At 54.9% G+C, this 17087-nt stretch overlaps 1 protein-coding gene across 5 annotated transcripts in view; it reads right to left on the bottom strand.

Moving 5' to 3' along the window:
- The window catches only part of STK32C (serine/threonine kinase 32C), an 89373-nt gene that overhangs the window by 65871 nt on the left and 6415 nt on the right, over window positions 1–17087 (bottom strand). The window contains exon 1 of one of the 5 annotated variants that reach the window (XR_012510031.1): window positions 9817–10257. The exons of 1 other annotated variant lie outside the window; for it this stretch is intronic. Coding sequence is in view for 3 of the 4 variants with exons in the window: in XM_074373356.1 (XP_074229457.1) it covers window positions 9817–10078 (262 nt within the window). In the remaining variant the exon portion in view is untranslated. Of the gene's footprint in view, window positions 1–9816; window positions 10258–17087 lie in introns of those variants that run through there. 3 more of the 5 variants (XM_074373356.1, XM_074373355.1, XM_074373357.1) reach the window with 3 other exon arrangements.

The following is a 17087-nucleotide window of genomic DNA, read 5'->3' as shown; positions in this document are numbered from 1 at the left end:
CATGTGTGTAAGCACATGCACACACACATACACACACACACAAACACACACAATTATTCTACTGGTCCGTTTGTCTGGAGAAGCCCGCCCAGGACAGTAACATGGCACCACTGGGCCACTGGTTACGACAAACGTACCTGCTGCTGCACCTACTGCATTGTCAGACGTGCGACGTCAATGTTCGGGGACACCAGGTGTGGGGTACGTGCCCACCTTCGCAACTTTTCTGTAAATCTAAAATATTCCAAATAAAGTTCACTTTTAAAAAGGCTTTTCAAGTAGTATATACTTTGTATTCCAGCACGGACTGGAAGGCGATACGGAGGACTGCGGTTACATTAGTGCTGAGGCTACACAAGACTTTTTTTTTTTTTTTTTCGATTTTGATAATTTTTCTTTTTTTTTCTGTTTGCAATATCTTTTATTTATTTAATTTTTAAACATTTTTCATTGAGTTATAGTCAACTTACAATGTTGTGTCAGATTCCAGTGTAGAGCACAATTTTTCAGTTGTACGTGAACATACATATATTCATTGTCACATTTTTCGCTGTGAGCTGCCACAAGATCTTGTATATACAGTATAATCTTGTTTATCTATTCTGCATATGCCTTCAGTACCTACAAATTTTGAACTCCCAGTCTGTCCCTTCCCACCCCCTGCCCCCTTGGCAACCACAAGTTTGTATTCTATGTAAGACTGATTTTATTAATATTTTCCTTGTCCCTTCTCATTCTGTAATAAAGAGCTACAAAGGGAAAAAGATCATCCAGCCCCACTGTCCGGAGCTAGACGGGCAGCCGTGTAATTTATCACCCTAACTGGGACACGTCTAGGACTGGTGGGGACACTTAATCTTGCCAGTCACCAGAGGAGAGCGAGGAGTCTGGCGCCAGGAGGTGCAGCATCGTGGACACAGGGGCTGCGGGCTCTGCCCGCTCTGATTCCCGGAGCAGCAGTGACCCCGGGAAGGAGCCCCAGGGCAGCAGGGAGGCTGGAGTTGACCCCGCATTCCCCTCCCCCCACCAGTTACTCCTCTGACGGTTCTCTCCCCAGGAGAAGGCACAGGGTCTGCCCCAGGCCCAGGTCCGGGGGGTCAGCTGAGCCCCTTCGTGTCTGCACACCCTAAGTGCCGTGGGCTCTGGGGAAGGGGCCTTGGGACCCACCCTCCACCAGAGCCACCCTGGGGGCCCCAGCCGCCTCCCCACTTTTCTCCGCCCTGGCTCCCGCTGTCCCAGCGCCCAGCAGGCCCTCCACGGGCAGAGCCAGCCAGCCCAGGCACAGGAGGGCCACGCCAGGGCACCGGGCCGACCCCCTTTCTTCAGCATGGTTTTCACCCCCTCCCTTTTCTTCAAATCTTCCCTCCTTCCTTCCCTCTGTCTTATCTTTCTCCTTCCCCTTCTCGGTCTCAGGCAACTCTGCCAATTATCCTTTCTGCTCCAGGAGCTAAAATACAATTTCAGGAACATAAGATGATCCTGACACGAAGAATAAAAGAAACAAGAAAAGAATTGGTGACAATGCAAAGGAATGTGACCCCAGGACAGCTCCAGGCAGCTTCCAGGGTGCAGCTCGGGCCCTGGGGCTGAGCCCCTCCCGAGTCACCAACCCTGAAACCAGGAGATGATCAGACTGCTTAAGGCCACTGCGTTTTTTGTTTTTTAATTGAAGTAGATTGGATTCACAATGTTGTGCTAGTTTCTGGTGTACACATAGTGATTCAGTTATACACGTGTATGTATCCTTTTCATATTCTTTTTCATTATAGGTTATTGCAAGGTACTGAACACAGTTCCCTGTGCAGTAGGACCTTGTTGTACACCTATTTCATATGCATTAGTTAGCATCTAATAAGTCCATACTCCCTATTTATCCCCTCCCCCCTTTCCTCTTTGGTAACCATAAGTTTGTTTTCTATGTCTGTGAGTCTCTTTCTGTTTTTGTAAATAGGTTCATTTGTGTCATCTTTTTAGGTTACACATATAAGTGATATTATATGGTATTTTCCTTTCTCTGTCTGACTTACTTCCCTTAGTATAATAACCTCCAGGTCCATCCATGTTGCTGCAAATGGCTTTATTTCATTCTTTTTTGTGGCTGAGTAATAGTCCGTTGTATAAATATACCACAACTTCTTTATCCAGTCCTCTGTTGATGGACATTTAAGCTGCTTCCGTGTCTTGCAAGCTGCTGTGTTTTGAGGTCTTAAGCAGTGTTAGAACTAAGACAGCAGCCGACAGCAGGAATGGAGACCCCCAAGGACAGGACTCCCGGTGAACCTCCACCAGCCGCCAGGCCTCCAAACCGTCACAAGGCACCGTGAACCAGGAAGCCATCACACATGTTCCACCTGGAGCAGGGGACCCATCCCCACTGAGACCTGTCCAAATTCCCAGCCCATAGAATCAGGAGAAATAATAAAAATGCTTGTCGTGGAGACATCAAGTTTGAGGCAGTCTATTTCCAGCAATAAATACGAACAAACGGTGCCCAGTTTGAGCGTCACGGAATCAGGACCCTGCTCCCTGCCTCCAGACCCAGGTGCCCCAGGGAATGCGGCTCCCGGGCAGACATGGCGACTGACAGAGGACATAGGCAGCCAGGACAGAGAAGTGAGCACCAGACTTGGGCAGATCCTGCCTTGCCGCGCAGTGTTGTGGACAAGGAAAAGCAAATGGCATCTTTGGAGAGGCCCAAACGTCCATACCAGGTCTGCGGAACTCAGTCATCACAAACACGGAGCTGCTTTATCTCCCGATTTTGTAACAAGCCTGCCAGCGCCCAGGACGTGAGAGCAGAGACCTTTCTAAGTCAACGCTTAATCACTGTGAGAAACTGAATGTGCTCAGCTCCTATTTTTAATAAATTGGGGGCGACACTGACTCCCACCACACCATCTCCTTGGCTTCAGAACTTAAATAACTCCAAGCCGGGTTTGCATGGCACCAGCTGGGGTCGGGCCGGCTCTGGCCACGTGCTGGAGACCACCATGGGCCCGAGTCCCATCTGGGGAAACGGAGGGCGGGCAGCAGTGACCGTCTCGGGGCTGGACGGTGCCACACTGATCTCACCTTGATTTTTAATAAGAGATTTCAGGTCGATGAGCAGAGCACTGTTTGATGAAGCCAGCATCCCGGGTTTTTTAATGACAATTATTGTATTAAGTACAGCTTCTCGCAAATTGTCTCATGTTCTGATTATTAAAATCATTCAGGATGCTGGACCCAGCCAGGGTCTGGGGAAGAGAAGAGCCCAGTGTGTCCCTGGGCGGGAAGGAGGCCCCCAGGGAGGAGGAGGGCTGACCACCCCGCAGACAGGGCCCGGGGCTGGAGAAGGCGCACACAGCTGGCGGGAACGGCTAGAAAAGCAAAGTCCAGGATTTGTTGGAAAATCATCAGCCAGTAAGAATGGTTACCAAAGCCTCGCTTCTGTCTCCCGTCATGCAGAGACAGCAGAGGGAGGTAGATGCCGAGAAGCACACAGTTCAACATGTTTTTCTAACGAGGAGGGAAAATCTGACTGGGAGGGAACAGCGACACTGGGCCCTGCACACAGAACCCCTGGGTCCGGGGAGGCCGCAGGGCTGGCCGGGGTTCCGCCCGGCGAGGCCTGGAGCACCCGTGGCCTGTCCCCCGGGGCGGGGCTGCACGCTCAGGGAGGGGGCTCTGGGACAGGAGGACACAAGAGACCCGGAGGGGGCGTCTGCGCAGCCCTCAGCAACCTGCCCCCGCCACGCAGGGAGTCAGACTCATGGCGGAGGAAGTCCAGGCTGCAGCGCCAGGTGAAAACGCAGGACACAAGACGCTACCTGTACTTCTGGTGCCCGTGTCACCTGTCACACGGCCGAGAAAAAGGACACGGAAAGAAAAACACAGTGAGAGAGAAGCCTCTGCAGGAGGGGCTGGCCTGTCTCCTGATGACACACAAGGTAAGTGTGGAACCTCCCGCCCACCCCCATCGCCCAGCGGAGCACGGGGCAGGTGCGGCCCTTCTGCTCCGCATCCACTGGGGCCCGGGCACAGGGTCCAAGCCCCGTGGGCTCCTGCCTCACTCAGCGATTCCACCTGCTGGGTCCTCACGAAGCCCTCCCCACCTACAGTGGTCCTCCCTGCACCCAGCAGGTCCGGGGACCAGAGGTAACTACAGACCCTCACAACCGCCCCAACCCCTGCACCGAGACCCACTGAATCAGAATCTGCATTTTCACAAGGTCCCTAGGGGGCATGGGGGGGGGGACCCTGACAGTTTGGGAAGCTTCTCTGAGCTGCCCTGACGCTGTTCCGAATAAATGCTCGTCTGTGGCTTTGCCGCCCTCAGACCGTCTTGGGGCCTCAGGGGGCTCCATCCTCAGAGAAGCCCTGAACAAAAGTTACCTCCAATGCATTCTCCTGTGACTTCTCAACTGGAAAGATGGGTGGTTAAATTCTTAAAATAAAATCAACTTATTTTTAGCAATTTAAAACACACAACCAGATGGCTAGACTTGCAGAGCTGACATTTGTTACATAAAAAAGAACGACAGTGGGTCCCAAGTCCACTCCAGACCAGCCTCACCAGCCACGGGAAGAGACTCGCACCAAGCCCTGTGCTGCCCAACGCCCCTCGCCCCGCAGTGGGACAGCCGGAGCTGCAGCTGGGAACCCAGGGGGCCCGGGAGCGGAGGAGCAAGGCCCCTAGGACCACGTGCCTCCTCCTCAGCTTGGACCCAAATGCCCACCCCTCACCAGGGCCTCTGCACCATTTACCACCGGTAAAGGACCCCAGGGTCTGCAGCCACCAGGCTGCTGGCCACCAAGGGCCCTGCAGTGTGGGGGAGGGGTATAAACGGCCATCAGCCCGGGTCTGGACCACAGAGAGCCACTGCCCTAGCCCTGGCGGCCCTTCTCCCCAGGAGGAAAGGGAAAGGCCCCTGAAAAGTCAAGTCCATGCTGGACAAAGACTCATCAACGGGGTAGACCGACTCTTTGGAACCACGGCCCTGTCAGCACTAACAGGTCAGCCCCCCAACTTCCCGCGCGCTCTCCTCTGCCCGCAAGCTCGCGAGCACCAGCACATGAAGTCGCCAGTAGGTCATTCTCCACAGGTGACACACCAGACCATCCAGAAAGTCTGGGAAAATCAACCCCAAACCATGAGGACTAACAAGAGCCTCAGCAGAGTGGCCAGACAGGTGTTTGTGGGTTTTTTTCTTCTTCTTCTTATATTTTTTTATTGAAGTATAGTCAGCTACAATGTGTCAGTTACAATGTGTACAGCACAGTGTCCCAGTCATGCTTATACAGACAGACAGACAGACAGAAGTGGCTGTATACAATGTATATACAGTGGAATACTACTCAGCCATAAAAAGAATAAAATAATGCCATTTGCAGCAACATGGATGGACCTGCAGATGATCATTCTAAGTGAAGTAAGCCAGAAAAAGAAAGAAAAATACCATATGATATCACTCATATGTGGATATTGAAAAAAAAGAAAAAAAGAAGATAGATGTTTTTTAAAGTTATTTTCCTTCACACCAGCCCTAACCAGTGTGGAACTGGATGGGTACAGAGAGATCTCGTTCACAATTTGACCAAAACAGGCGGCGCACATGCTTGGCCTAAGCAAGCGCAGGGCTCCCATGAGAAAGCCCGTCTCACTCTGTGTCCAGCGTGAGTCCAAACTGAACGAAATCTGCAACATAAGAAGTAAAAGCACAGAAGTACTAGAAGAAAGCACGCACGGAGGTGTGTAAACTGGATGAGTACAGCCCGTGCTCAGTGCAACACGACACCAAGGCAAGAAACTGCCAGAACGGAAGACAGTGATGAATCTGACCACACAAAATTAAGCACATCCACACAGGAAAACACTAGCCAATGGAAAGATAAATGACGCTCCGGGGTGTGCCTTCGTACAGCGGGAGCCGTGAAAAGAAATGGGGCAGCGAACATCCCCACGGGAGGCTCAGCTCGACTCAGCGGTGGGAGCGGGCACTTCAGGAAGGAAGAGCGCAAACACCCAGATGTGGAGAGAAAGAGATCGCCAACCTCTTGGGATAGCAAAGAACCTCGAAGCGCTAATACCATCTTTTCACCTTCCAGACTGTCAAAACCAGACGTCACCAGCACCCAGAGGCGGCGAGGATGGAGGAAGGAGACTTCCGTGCGCTCTGAGAGCCGGCTACGGCGGCCTCCCTCTTCCTCCGGCCCCTCCTGCTGCTCACATTTATTCCTGTTTCCGTGTCTGCTGCCTGTCTCCTCGCCTCCCTCTCTGCCTTGGCACCCACACGGCAGGCAGCAGCCACACCTGTTAGGTCACCGCCATGTAACAAGCACCCAGGACAGTGCCGGCTCGTGCAGGGACCGGTCATCTCCAAGGGAGCGGCCAGACACAGCACGCTACTCAACACGCACCCTCTCGTGACTCGGCAACGCCACTCCCAGGAATTTATCCCAAGGCACCAACGTCAAGGGTGTTCACTGCTGAACTGTAGACGTCCTGGTGCCTGAGCTCCAGCGCCCCCCGGCCCCACCCCAATAAATTCAACCTGAATTTCTGGGAGCACCCAGGCATTTACAGTTCTTAAGGGCATCCACAGAGTCTTGTTCACAGCCAGGGCTGAGGACCGCTCTTGTAAACTTGGCTAACACACGATGCCTGAGATCATAACACGGTCACTACGCACTGCTAAGTAAATAAGCAGGTTAACACAAAACCATACAAAGAGCTCGATCCCATTTCCGTATCAAAGACACAAAGTGTGTCTCCATCTGGCTGACGTGTGAGAGCGCTCCCAGGACAAGGCTCGGGAAGACGGAGACCGAAGAGGCCTCTCGGGGCTCAAGTTAGAGGGGCCTTGGTTTTCCTGTGTAGGACGATTTCAGGGAAGTATAAACTGATTACAAATTTATATACTACAATGCTTCTATAATTAGAAAAAACAAAGGTTTTATAAATTTTGAACAAGGTTACAAGAATCTGGTAGCCTCATGCCCCACCTTACGGCCCACCCCACCCAGCACACGGCCAGCCCAGGTGCTCCGCAGCTGGCGAGGGCGCGCTGCCTTCCAGAAGGGGAACCTTCTCGGCAATCAGGCGCTGCCCGCTAGTAAACTAATGTCACGTTAGGTCTGAGACCTACCAGACCGCCGAGGAGGGCAGGTGCGCCCCCACTCCCGTTAGCGGTCACCAAGCTGCACTGTGGAAGGAGCTGGACCCCCGCTCAGCACCACTCAGCCTCCTCGTTTCTCACAGGGACCCCGAGAGGAGAGGAGTAGGGGCCTGCCCAACCCCCGCAGGGCTGGGGCGGGGCAGTGGAGGGCGAGCAGGCCCCCAGCAAGCCAGTCCTCCCACCACCTGCTCCCAGAGTCCGAGAGGGGTGGGGCGGGAGGAGGTGTAAGGTCCAGGGGAGAGGGAAAGGAGCCCATGGCTCTGGTGTGAGGAGGGGCACAGGGACTTTCAAACTTGCCCCCAACACCCGCCAAATAAGGACAGCGGCTCAGACACCACAGGGTTAACAGGGACAGGGTCCTTCGAGATCCCACATGTCACGACTCTGCTTCGTAACTGGCAGCTACCTGGCACTCGGTTAAACTGCACTCTTGTTCTCCTTCTTCCTTTTCTCTGCATACCAAATCTGATAGATAAATTGGGTGTTCTAATCTAAAAAATTCATCAGAAGGTCTCACATCGCCATGGCAACCATGTAGTCCCAGCAAATGTGAGTCCTCAGCAGAGCACTCGCCTCTTTCAGCCCACGCGGCATGGGGCTGAGGAAGTCCTGGGACCCTGCCTCGGGTTCTTTCACACCCTGAAAGAAAGGTGAGGTGCAGTCCTTCCCCTCCCGAAAGATGGGCCTTCCTCCCTCCCAAACCTCACTCTTTCCGTCTAAATAAACCCACGGCTTTCAGGCTGAGAGCCGCACACCGTTCCCTCTGCAGGCACGCATTCCTGAGCCATGTGTGCCCTGACGATGACCTGGGAACACGGAATCAAAGTGGAACCAAGTGGTCGCCCACCTGATAGCACTCACGGCCATCGGGCCCAGGGCCTGGCTCCGCCTCCCACTCTCGTCAAACAAAGCCAGTAAGTTCCATCCTGTGCTGGGTGTGGAGCCGTGGCCACCACGCCCAGGGATGACCAAGTGACTGATGGTCACCTGCCCTAAAGAGCATGCACCTGTAGCTAAAGCCAGTTCCCCACTGCTCCCAAGCCCAGGACAGCTGGGACCTCTGCCGTCCTGCTACAGGCAAATAGGGAGGGGCAGGTATTCGGCAGTTCTCAAGCTGGACTGGGCACAGCAAACGGGTTCTGTGTTCGTTGTTCCTCTTTAATGGTCCTTGAATTCTGAGACATAACACTGTGAACAAGTAGGAAAATTCTGCCTAAAAAAGCTGAAGGCAGCCATGTGCTGCATCAGTGTCCCCGTCTCTACGTTACCTGCCTCGGCGAGCACTATGCTAAGGCAGGAAAGACAGGCCAGCTCTCGGCCGACAGCGGCCAGCACTGAAACCAGTTGTGTCTCTCAGGTTTTCTCATCCTGCAGCCAAAGGCAGGATGCAAACCTGCTTCCTGATAGGTTCCTAATTCACTCTGGGCTTTCTTCACTTTGCATATCCACATTGAAAAGAGAAACACACGTATGAAACACTCACAGCAGTGCCCTGTGTCCCAAAGTTCAGAACACAATGACAGGTTGCCCCAGAACAGTGTGCAGGTGTGTCTGGTCCTGAACGCCCCTCCGCCGAGTCCAGGCATCCACCCCCTTCATCGGAGCCCAGGCTCCCTGGGCAGCACGGAGCCCAGGTTCCAAGTGCTCTCCGAGATGACTGCCTGCACAGCCTGCACATTCTCTGACACTGGCCTTAAATCATATTATTGTAATTTCCCATAATGCTTAAATTATTTATCAGAAATAAATAGCTTGGGCTCTTTTGCTGAGCTGTGCTCTAAAATTATAAAAAGAACCATCAGACCTCTGCAGACTGCCTACAAATGAAAAAAAAATGGATATTTCAACTATTTTAAGAAAATGTCAAAAAACATCAAAGGTGTCATCTCGTAGCATTTAAATTCTCTGCATGACATCTGTAGAGAAGAGCTGTCTGCCCGGGACGTATCCCAGTGCCCAGCGGCGGACACTGGGTGGCCACCGGCCCAAAGGGTGCTAAGCCATAAGTCCCGGGGCCGCAGGGCTCCGGGAGGTGTGCCTGCAGGCCTGCAACCTGCCGCCTGCTTTCCACCGGCGCCCAACTCCAGGTCACGGGCTTTCCCTGCAGGAGGACCTGAGGGCAAACGAGTTTCCCAAAGGGCAGGTCTTTGCACAAAGGGAAGCGTCCACCGCACATCTGGGTGCAAAGGCTGGGCACGCAGGCAGCTGTGCAGCACCGTCACCCTCAACGCGCACTGAGAGCTCCAAGGGCCGGGCCCCGCGCCACCTGTGGGGCAGGCATCTCCCTCCGAGGCACATCACAGGTCAGAGTAACAGCCGACCCTCACACTGCGCATAAAAGCAAACTGCAAACACATCGACAAGCCTGAGCCACCCCGACCACAAATCCTCACCCCTCAGGGCCAGCCGGCCTGCTCCGCCCCCAGCGCCCCACTGGACACGGAGGATGCAGGCTGGCGCCCCGCGAGCGCGTGGGCACAGCAGGCACCGTCCGCGAGTTTCCTGGGAAACCGAGACACCCGGGGACGCCGTCCCACCGGGGGGGCCGTGGTTTCCAGACCAGCGGAAACCCTGCGGCGGCGGCCCCGCAGCGAGAGCGCGCGGGGTTCCCAGGCCGCGCGCCGGTCCCCACGTTGACCTCGCGAGCAGCCGTTCTCACCGTCCTCCTTGTCGTCAAACACCGGCCTCCGCGCGGTGGCCGCCGACATGGACGAGCCCATCCTTTTCTTCCACTTGCTCCACTGAAACAGGGGGCGCGGCTGCGCGCGGACATCGCCTGAGTCCCGGGTCCGGGGCTGGCCGGCGGCGGGCGGCGGCGGGGCCAGGGGCGCGTCGGGGCCGGCAGGGCGCGCGCGGCCGGGGGGCGGCGAGCCGGGGGGCGCCGCGGCGCTGCTGCCCCTGCGCTCGGCGCCGCTCCTCATGGCCAGGTCGGGGTGTGTGCCGCGGCTGGTGTCCCGGGCATGGCCTGCCCGCCGAGCGGGGAGCGGGAACTCCGGGAGAGACCCGCAGCGCTCGCCTTGCGCCCCTGGCTCTGCGCTCGCGGGTCCTGCCCGCCCGGCCGGCTCCGCCGACTGCGAGCGCGCGGGGGCGGGGCCGGGGCGGGGCCGGCGGGAAAGAGCCGGGGCGGAGCTAGCGCTGGAGGCGGAGACGGGGCGGGCCAGAGCGGGGTGCGGCCAGCGGTACCCGGTACCCGCCGGCCACCTCCCATGCAGCGCACACCGACGCGGCGGCAGAGACATGAGCGAAGAAGCGGGGTCCTTTGGCCACTGTGAACTAAGCTGGCCCAAGGAGCCCTGCCGCCCAGCCTGGGGGACCTTAAACTTCATCCTGCGGCTCTGCGCTTCCCGAGGCCGCGCGCAGGACCCGGGATGCGGTGGCGGGAAACGGCCGCGCGAGGGCCTAGGCCGGTCGGCGTCAGGACGCGCAGCCCGCGGCCCAGGGTCCGGCGCCAATCCCTCCCAGCTGCCGCGCCGGGGGCAGGGAGAGAGGAGGCGGGGAGGGGGCGAGCCGGGTGCGAGAGCCCCTCCCGCGCGGCCGGCTCAGACCCTGGCTGCAAGCGCGCGCACGGGCGCGCACGGGGTCGCGGCGACGCGGAGCACACGTGCCTGCGCTCTCGGAGTCCCCTTCGCTGGGTCCCGTGTCCAGCTCTCAGAGCTGCCGGCCAGGCACCGGTCCCGAGCGGAAGTCCCTGGCGCAGGTCCGTGACTCAAGCCCGCCCGGGGATGGTGTACTGCGTCTGCGCGGGAGGGGAGGGAGCGAGGCGCGGTTTGACCTCGATGCGTCCCCTCCCTACCTGGTCCGCTTGGCCAGGAGAGACCTCGCCAATAAGGCCCTCTGCACAGCCCACGCCCCAGCAGACGACTCTCCTGTCACCTACTCCCCGCGCCTAGGACTGAAGCGTCGTTTTTGTTATGGGTTGCTTTACTCTGACTCTTTGGAGGCCTTTGCCTCCTTGGTGGCCAGGCCGTAGAGATGGCGGTTCCTTCCTGCCCTAGGAAGCCCTGGAAGGGCCTCCTACTGCCCCAGTGAGGACGTACCACCCACCTGGCTTACAGGCTGAGTCTCAGACCCTGCGGGTCTCTCCCCGCCGCTACCCTTCAGACCCCTGGGCCCTGTACTTCCCTCACCATCCCTCACTGACTCAGCTTCCAACCCAGCTGTGGTGCTCTGTCTTGGCTCCTCCCACTTCAGTCTCCTGCCATAGTAGGACTACACTTGTCCTCGGCCCCACCTTTGAAACTCTGTGGCCCACCTGACCAAGGAAATGTGAGCAGAGGTGATCTGTGTCGTTTCTGGGCCACACTTTAGGGGCCAGGGTCCCAACCAGCCATACATGCCTCTGGCTAAGAGTCCTGATCACTTGGGGCCCACCTGTGATCAGCTGCGGACACACAAAACCAGGGAGAGGTCAGGCACTGTGCTAAGTCATTGAGATTTGGGGGTCGCATTCCCCACAGCATGACCTGGCCGTCCAGCGCAGGTCTCCCTGCCTGGCTGACACCTGCATCCAGTCTTGACTTAAGCTCCACGAGGCAAGTTCCCTGGGCTCCAGGCTCCCAGACTGGCCTCAGCCTCCTTCAGTAGAGCTGCCGCAGCTCTCTATACGTGGCTCCCTCGCACTTTCCCAGTCAGCATATTGCCGGCACGCAGCTCAGCGCCTGCACAGAGAAGATGCTCTGTAGACTTCTGTCCGGTGCAGCAGTGAGGGCAAGAATGTTTCTGAGCGGGGGAGCTCTGAGTGGGGCACAGGCCCAGGCAGGCTGAAGCAGGGGCGCAGAGTGTGGACAGGAGTCAGCAGGTCGGCAGCCCCCTCACCTGGGGGCTGACCAGGCTGCCACACCCCACTGGGGGCCGCTGTGACGTTCTAGAGGCCTGGAAGGGACTTAGCCTGTGAACAGAGAGGGGGAATGAAGCCAACAGAGCATCCCTGGGCCCGGGGTGCCCACCTTGACCAGGAACATACCGGGGTGAGGACAGGGACCTCTCCGTCCTGTTCCAGTGATGGGAGATAAACTTGTCCACAACACCCCGCGTGCAGGAGCACCTACACAGGATGGTGGCAGTGTGTGATCACAGGACCACCGCAGCTGGGGTGGTCAGCAGGGGTCCGAGCAGGTGACCTTGTGAAGGCCTGGGGCCCAGGAGCTGCTAGGACACTGTCACCGACCAAAATGAGCTAATGTGCGAGGACAGAAAATGGCTCGTGTCTCTGGGGGACAGCAAGTGCCCACTGAGGGCTGTGCAGAACAGCCGGGGTCTGACTTCTGGTCAAGGCTCAGCCCCTGAAACCCAAGCACAAATATGCACCAGCCTCTAATTCGTTCCCAAAGCTGTGCTTCCGGAGAGGGTGTGATTGTCAGGTAACAGCACACAGCAGAGTCTCCAGCTCTCGTGTGTACTTTGTGTGAAACCGTCATTCTGAAATTAACACTGTGGGCTTCCCACGCTGCCTGCACCTTTGTAAATAGTCCTTTTATGAAACTCCACTCAGATTTCCAATTTTAATGTGCTGCTTCCTGCTGGGAAACAGCAGAACCGGCCCCAGGAAGCAAGCTCAAGTGGGATTCCAGCCCTGGGTGGCTCACCTGTATGGGGAATCCCTGAGCCCGTTTCCTGGCAGGAAATGGGAAACCAGGGCATCCCCGGCTGTGGTGCCATCAGATGTAGCCCTGGTGGGATGTAGGACAAAGTACGTGTGGAAGGAAGGACACAGGAAAGCAACTGCTGGGTTGCCAGGTGACAGGACTGATTCTCCAGGTCATAGGGCCGCCTGGCTCCCTCTGATGAGTCCAGAGAGCACAGACAGGCAGAGGGAAACGCGCAGTGGGGAACGGGAGCCCATGGCTGCTTGACCTCTGCGGTGACAGCTCTGGGGCTGAAGCCCAAACACCCCGCTGAGCTCCGTCAGACTCCTAGTGCGTCAGTGCCCAGGGCTGCTGCGCCCGAGAGCCAGGACGTGTGGGCGAAAACAGCAGACCCTATTCTGGAGGCCAGAAGTCTGCAGTCGCGGTGTCAGCGGGGGCAGTTCCTTCTGGAGGTCCTGAGACCTCTCCCCCATCTCCTGGCGGCCCCTGGCGGCTCCTGGGAACCCTTGGCATTGCTGGCTCTAAGCTCTGCCTCTGTCATCACGTTGCCTTTTCCTCTCTGTGTGTGGTTTCCCCCTGTTCTTCCCTTGTAAGGACATTTGTCAGAGGATGTAGGGCTCACCTTAATGAGGATGACATCTTCCTAAGAGCCTTAACTTACTTCCATCTGCAAAGACCCTCTTTCCAAATGAGGTCACGTTCACAGATTCTGAGTGGACGTATCTTTCGGGGGGCCACCACTAAGCCCACTACAGTCCACCCTTTGGTCCCCCAAAATCTAACCCCAGCTCATGCACAGAATACATTCACCCCATCCCAGCATCCCCCAAAAGCCTCACAATTGGAGCATCAACTCTAAGTCCAAAATCTCATCTAAATATTATCAGCTCAAATGTTCCAAGTCTTCTCATCTAAATCAGGTATGGGTGAGACTCGGTATGACCCACCCTGAGGCAAAACTCGTCTCCATCTGTGGACCTGTGGAACTAGAAAACAAGTTACCAGCCTCCAGAGCACAATGGCGGGACAAACGTAGCACAGTCATTTCCATTCCAAAAGGGAGCCGCTGGAAGGAACACAGGAGTTACCAGTTCCCAGTAAGTTCAAATCCAGCCAGGAAAACTCCATGCAGTTTCCAGGCTGAGAAGGATTCTCTGTGGTCTGATGCTCTGCCTTCTGGGCCCACAGGGGTCCCTCCGGCCTCTGCTCTACCCTCAGGGTCAGCCTTCCTTCTTCCTCGAAGGGGAGCGCGGATTTCCAGCTGAGTCGCTCCATCAGCTCACTTCCTGCTTCTAGAATGGTGGACGTCTAACAGCCCTCCTTCACTTAGACCTGGATCTGTTCCTCTCAGTCCAAGCGAGCACTGTTTCTGCTGATACAACATTCTCAAAAGCCTTGTGAGTCCCCACGTATGTCACAGGGGTCACTGAACAAGAGGGCCTCTGCAGATCTTTCTTGGGTAACCTGGGCTCCGTTCCTGGCTTCTGCTCAGACAGCTGAGAGCATTGATGAGTCACACATCTAGTCTCTTCAGCAAAAGGTGGTCCAGCCACACCCTTGACCCGCGACTTGGAACGTGCTCTTCCCACAGCAAATTTCCTAATTTTAATATCCTTTGCAATCTGGATAGGCCAAGAATCTCCCAAATCTTTAAATGCTACTTCATCTCCACTTCACAGATCCTTCTTAATTTATCTCTTTCCTCTGACATTTTACTGTAAGCAGCGAGAAGAAACCAGCCCACACCTTTAACACTTAGCTTGTAAGTCTCCTCAGCCAGATATCCAAGCTCATCGCTGACAAATTTTGCACTCCACCCGACACTGGAGCACAATTTAGTCAAGTTTTCTGCCACTTCATAGCACGATTCACTTTTCCTCCAGTGTCCAACAGCTCCTTCCTCATTTCATCTGAGATCTGACCAGAAGCAGCTCTAACGCTCACATTTCTAGGAACATTGTGTTCATGATGGCATGTATGTTCTCTAAGACGACAGCTTTTTCTGCCCTGCTTTTTATTTCCCTCTGAGCGTTCACCAGAATAACCTTTATGGTCCAACTTTTTACCAATCGTCTCTTCAAGGCATTCCAATTGATTAGGTGAGACCAACCCAGATTGCAGAGGGTAATCTCCTTCATGTAAACTCAACCGATTGCAGATGTTAACACATCTACAAAACACATGCAAAGCAACACCTAGATTAGTATTTGATTAAATAACTCCTGGCTAAGTTGACACATAAAACTAACCATTACCCCTGTGTTAGAGTCAAACATGTGTAGGGCAGAAGGGGCACCTTGAGCGTCAGATGGAGACCTCTGGGCAGACACGATGAGGTAGAAAACCTTGATGCCGGGTCTCCCTGAGCCTCCTTTGCTGGCAGAAGCAGCCCTTCTCCCCTTGGAGGAATAAGCTTTCCTGTGCACAGAGAAGCCTCTGAGTGACTGTACCTGGAGCAGGTGCCTCCCGAGCTGATGCCAGTTCTTTTCAAGACCCACCCTTAACACCCCCGTGCCTGCAGGCCCATCAGACGTTGAGATGACAACAGAGCCAGGATGCACAAGTGCAGAGACTGCTCTGGGAGGAGACGGCCTTTATGCAAAAGGAGCTACAAAACCTCACTTGTCTGTACCCAAGAGCAAGCAAGGAAGTGGAGTTGAGACTTGTTGGTCCAGGAAAGAGGAAATAAGGCTTGACAGGGCCAAATCCACTGACCCGGCTGCATGCACCAGGATTTCATAGGTTGGTCCGAGCACCTGGAGGTGGCATTAATCACCACCCAGGTTGGTAAGGGAGGGCTGACTCAGTGGTAGGTGGCACTTAAGAGATTGAAACGCCAGAATTTCCCTGGCATACTGCAGCTTTGCTCCTCGACACGCAGCACACAGGCCGCTGCAGCGGCCCCTTGGAACGGTTAGAGACGCAGAATCTTGGGCCTACCCCAGACCTGCTGAGTCAGGTAAGTATTTTTAACACAGAATTCTGTACCAAGGGAGAATATTCTTCAAAAATAAAGGCATGGGGAGCGTATAGCTCAGTAGGCCTGGCACGCACGAGGCCCTGGGTTCAATCCCAGGACCTCCATTAAAACAAACAAGCGAGGAAGTAACCCTAATTACCTCTCCCCCAAAAAACAAACAAAGATAAAGGTAAAGAAGCACATTTTTAGGTAAACAAAAATACTGAGAATTTGTCACCAGCAGACTAGCACCATAAGAAATGGAAAAAGAAGTTCTTTGAGAAAAATAAAAATCACACTATTTGGAAACTTGCATCTACACAGAGGGACAAAGAGTACCCAAAAATGTCAAGCAGGTAACTAGAAAATGCTTTTACTTTCCATACATTTTAAATCTTTAAAAGATAATTGACTGCTCAAAGTAAAAGTCATCACACCGTAGACCAAGTCTACAACACGTACAGAAGTGAATATATGACAATAGCACAAACAAAGGCCAAGAAGTTACAAAGCTCCTTCTGCTGTGTTGGAAATGGTGTCATGTCAGGCCAAGGATGGCTGCTAAGTCAAGGATGCATATTATAATCCAGAGCAATCACTTTAAAAAGTGATGAGCTAAAAACCCAATGGAAAAGGTAAACAGAGTAAGAGAAATACTCATTTTATCCAAAAGAATAACAGGAGACTTTAAAAAATAAAAAACAGATGGGACAAATAAACAGCAGGGCGAGGGTGGCAGACGTAACACAGCCACGTCAATAGTTAGTCAGTGTCACTGGACTAATAACTTCAATTAAAAGGTAGAAACGCCCAGACTGTTCTTGTCCTTATTTGGAGATGACCTGCGGATTAAGATGCATACAGGTGACAAGCTGACAAGAGGTGGACTTGTGGTGGTTAACTTCATGTCCGCTTGATTGGGCTAAGGGATGCCCAGCTCGCCAGTCAAGCCTGGTTTCTGGGTGTGCCTGTGAGGTGTTCCTGGCGGAGATTAGCGCACGAGTCAGTAGACTCAGTAAAGGAGGCGGCCCTCCCCGACGGGGTGGGTCCCAGCCAACCCACGCAGGGCCTGAAGAGAACGAATCAGCACAGGAAGAGAGAGCTCTCTCTCTTCTCGGGCTGGGACGTCCATCTTTCCCTGCTCACGGACATCAACGCTCCTGGTTCCTGGTCCTTCAGACTCTGCACTCGCCCCAGCACCCTCCCCACCCACACACCCCTCTCCCCGGTTATCAGGCCTTAGGCCTCGGGCTGAGAGTTACACCGCCAGCCCCCACCCCAGCTCCCCAATTGCAGACAGCGGCTCCTGGGACTTCTCAGCTGCCAGGACCGTGTATCCTCTCATACGTCTACATCTACGCCTGCATCTGTATCTACATCTGTGTC

Source organism: Camelus bactrianus, chromosome 11, assembly GCF_048773025.1.
Source record: "Camelus bactrianus isolate YW-2024 breed Bactrian camel chromosome 11, ASM4877302v1, whole genome shotgun sequence".
NCBI classification, from domain to species: domain Eukaryota; kingdom Metazoa; phylum Chordata; class Mammalia; order Artiodactyla; family Camelidae; genus Camelus; species Camelus bactrianus.
The sequence above is the reverse complement of the archived record's forward strand: the minus strand, read 5'-3'. Positions and strand labels throughout refer to the sequence as shown.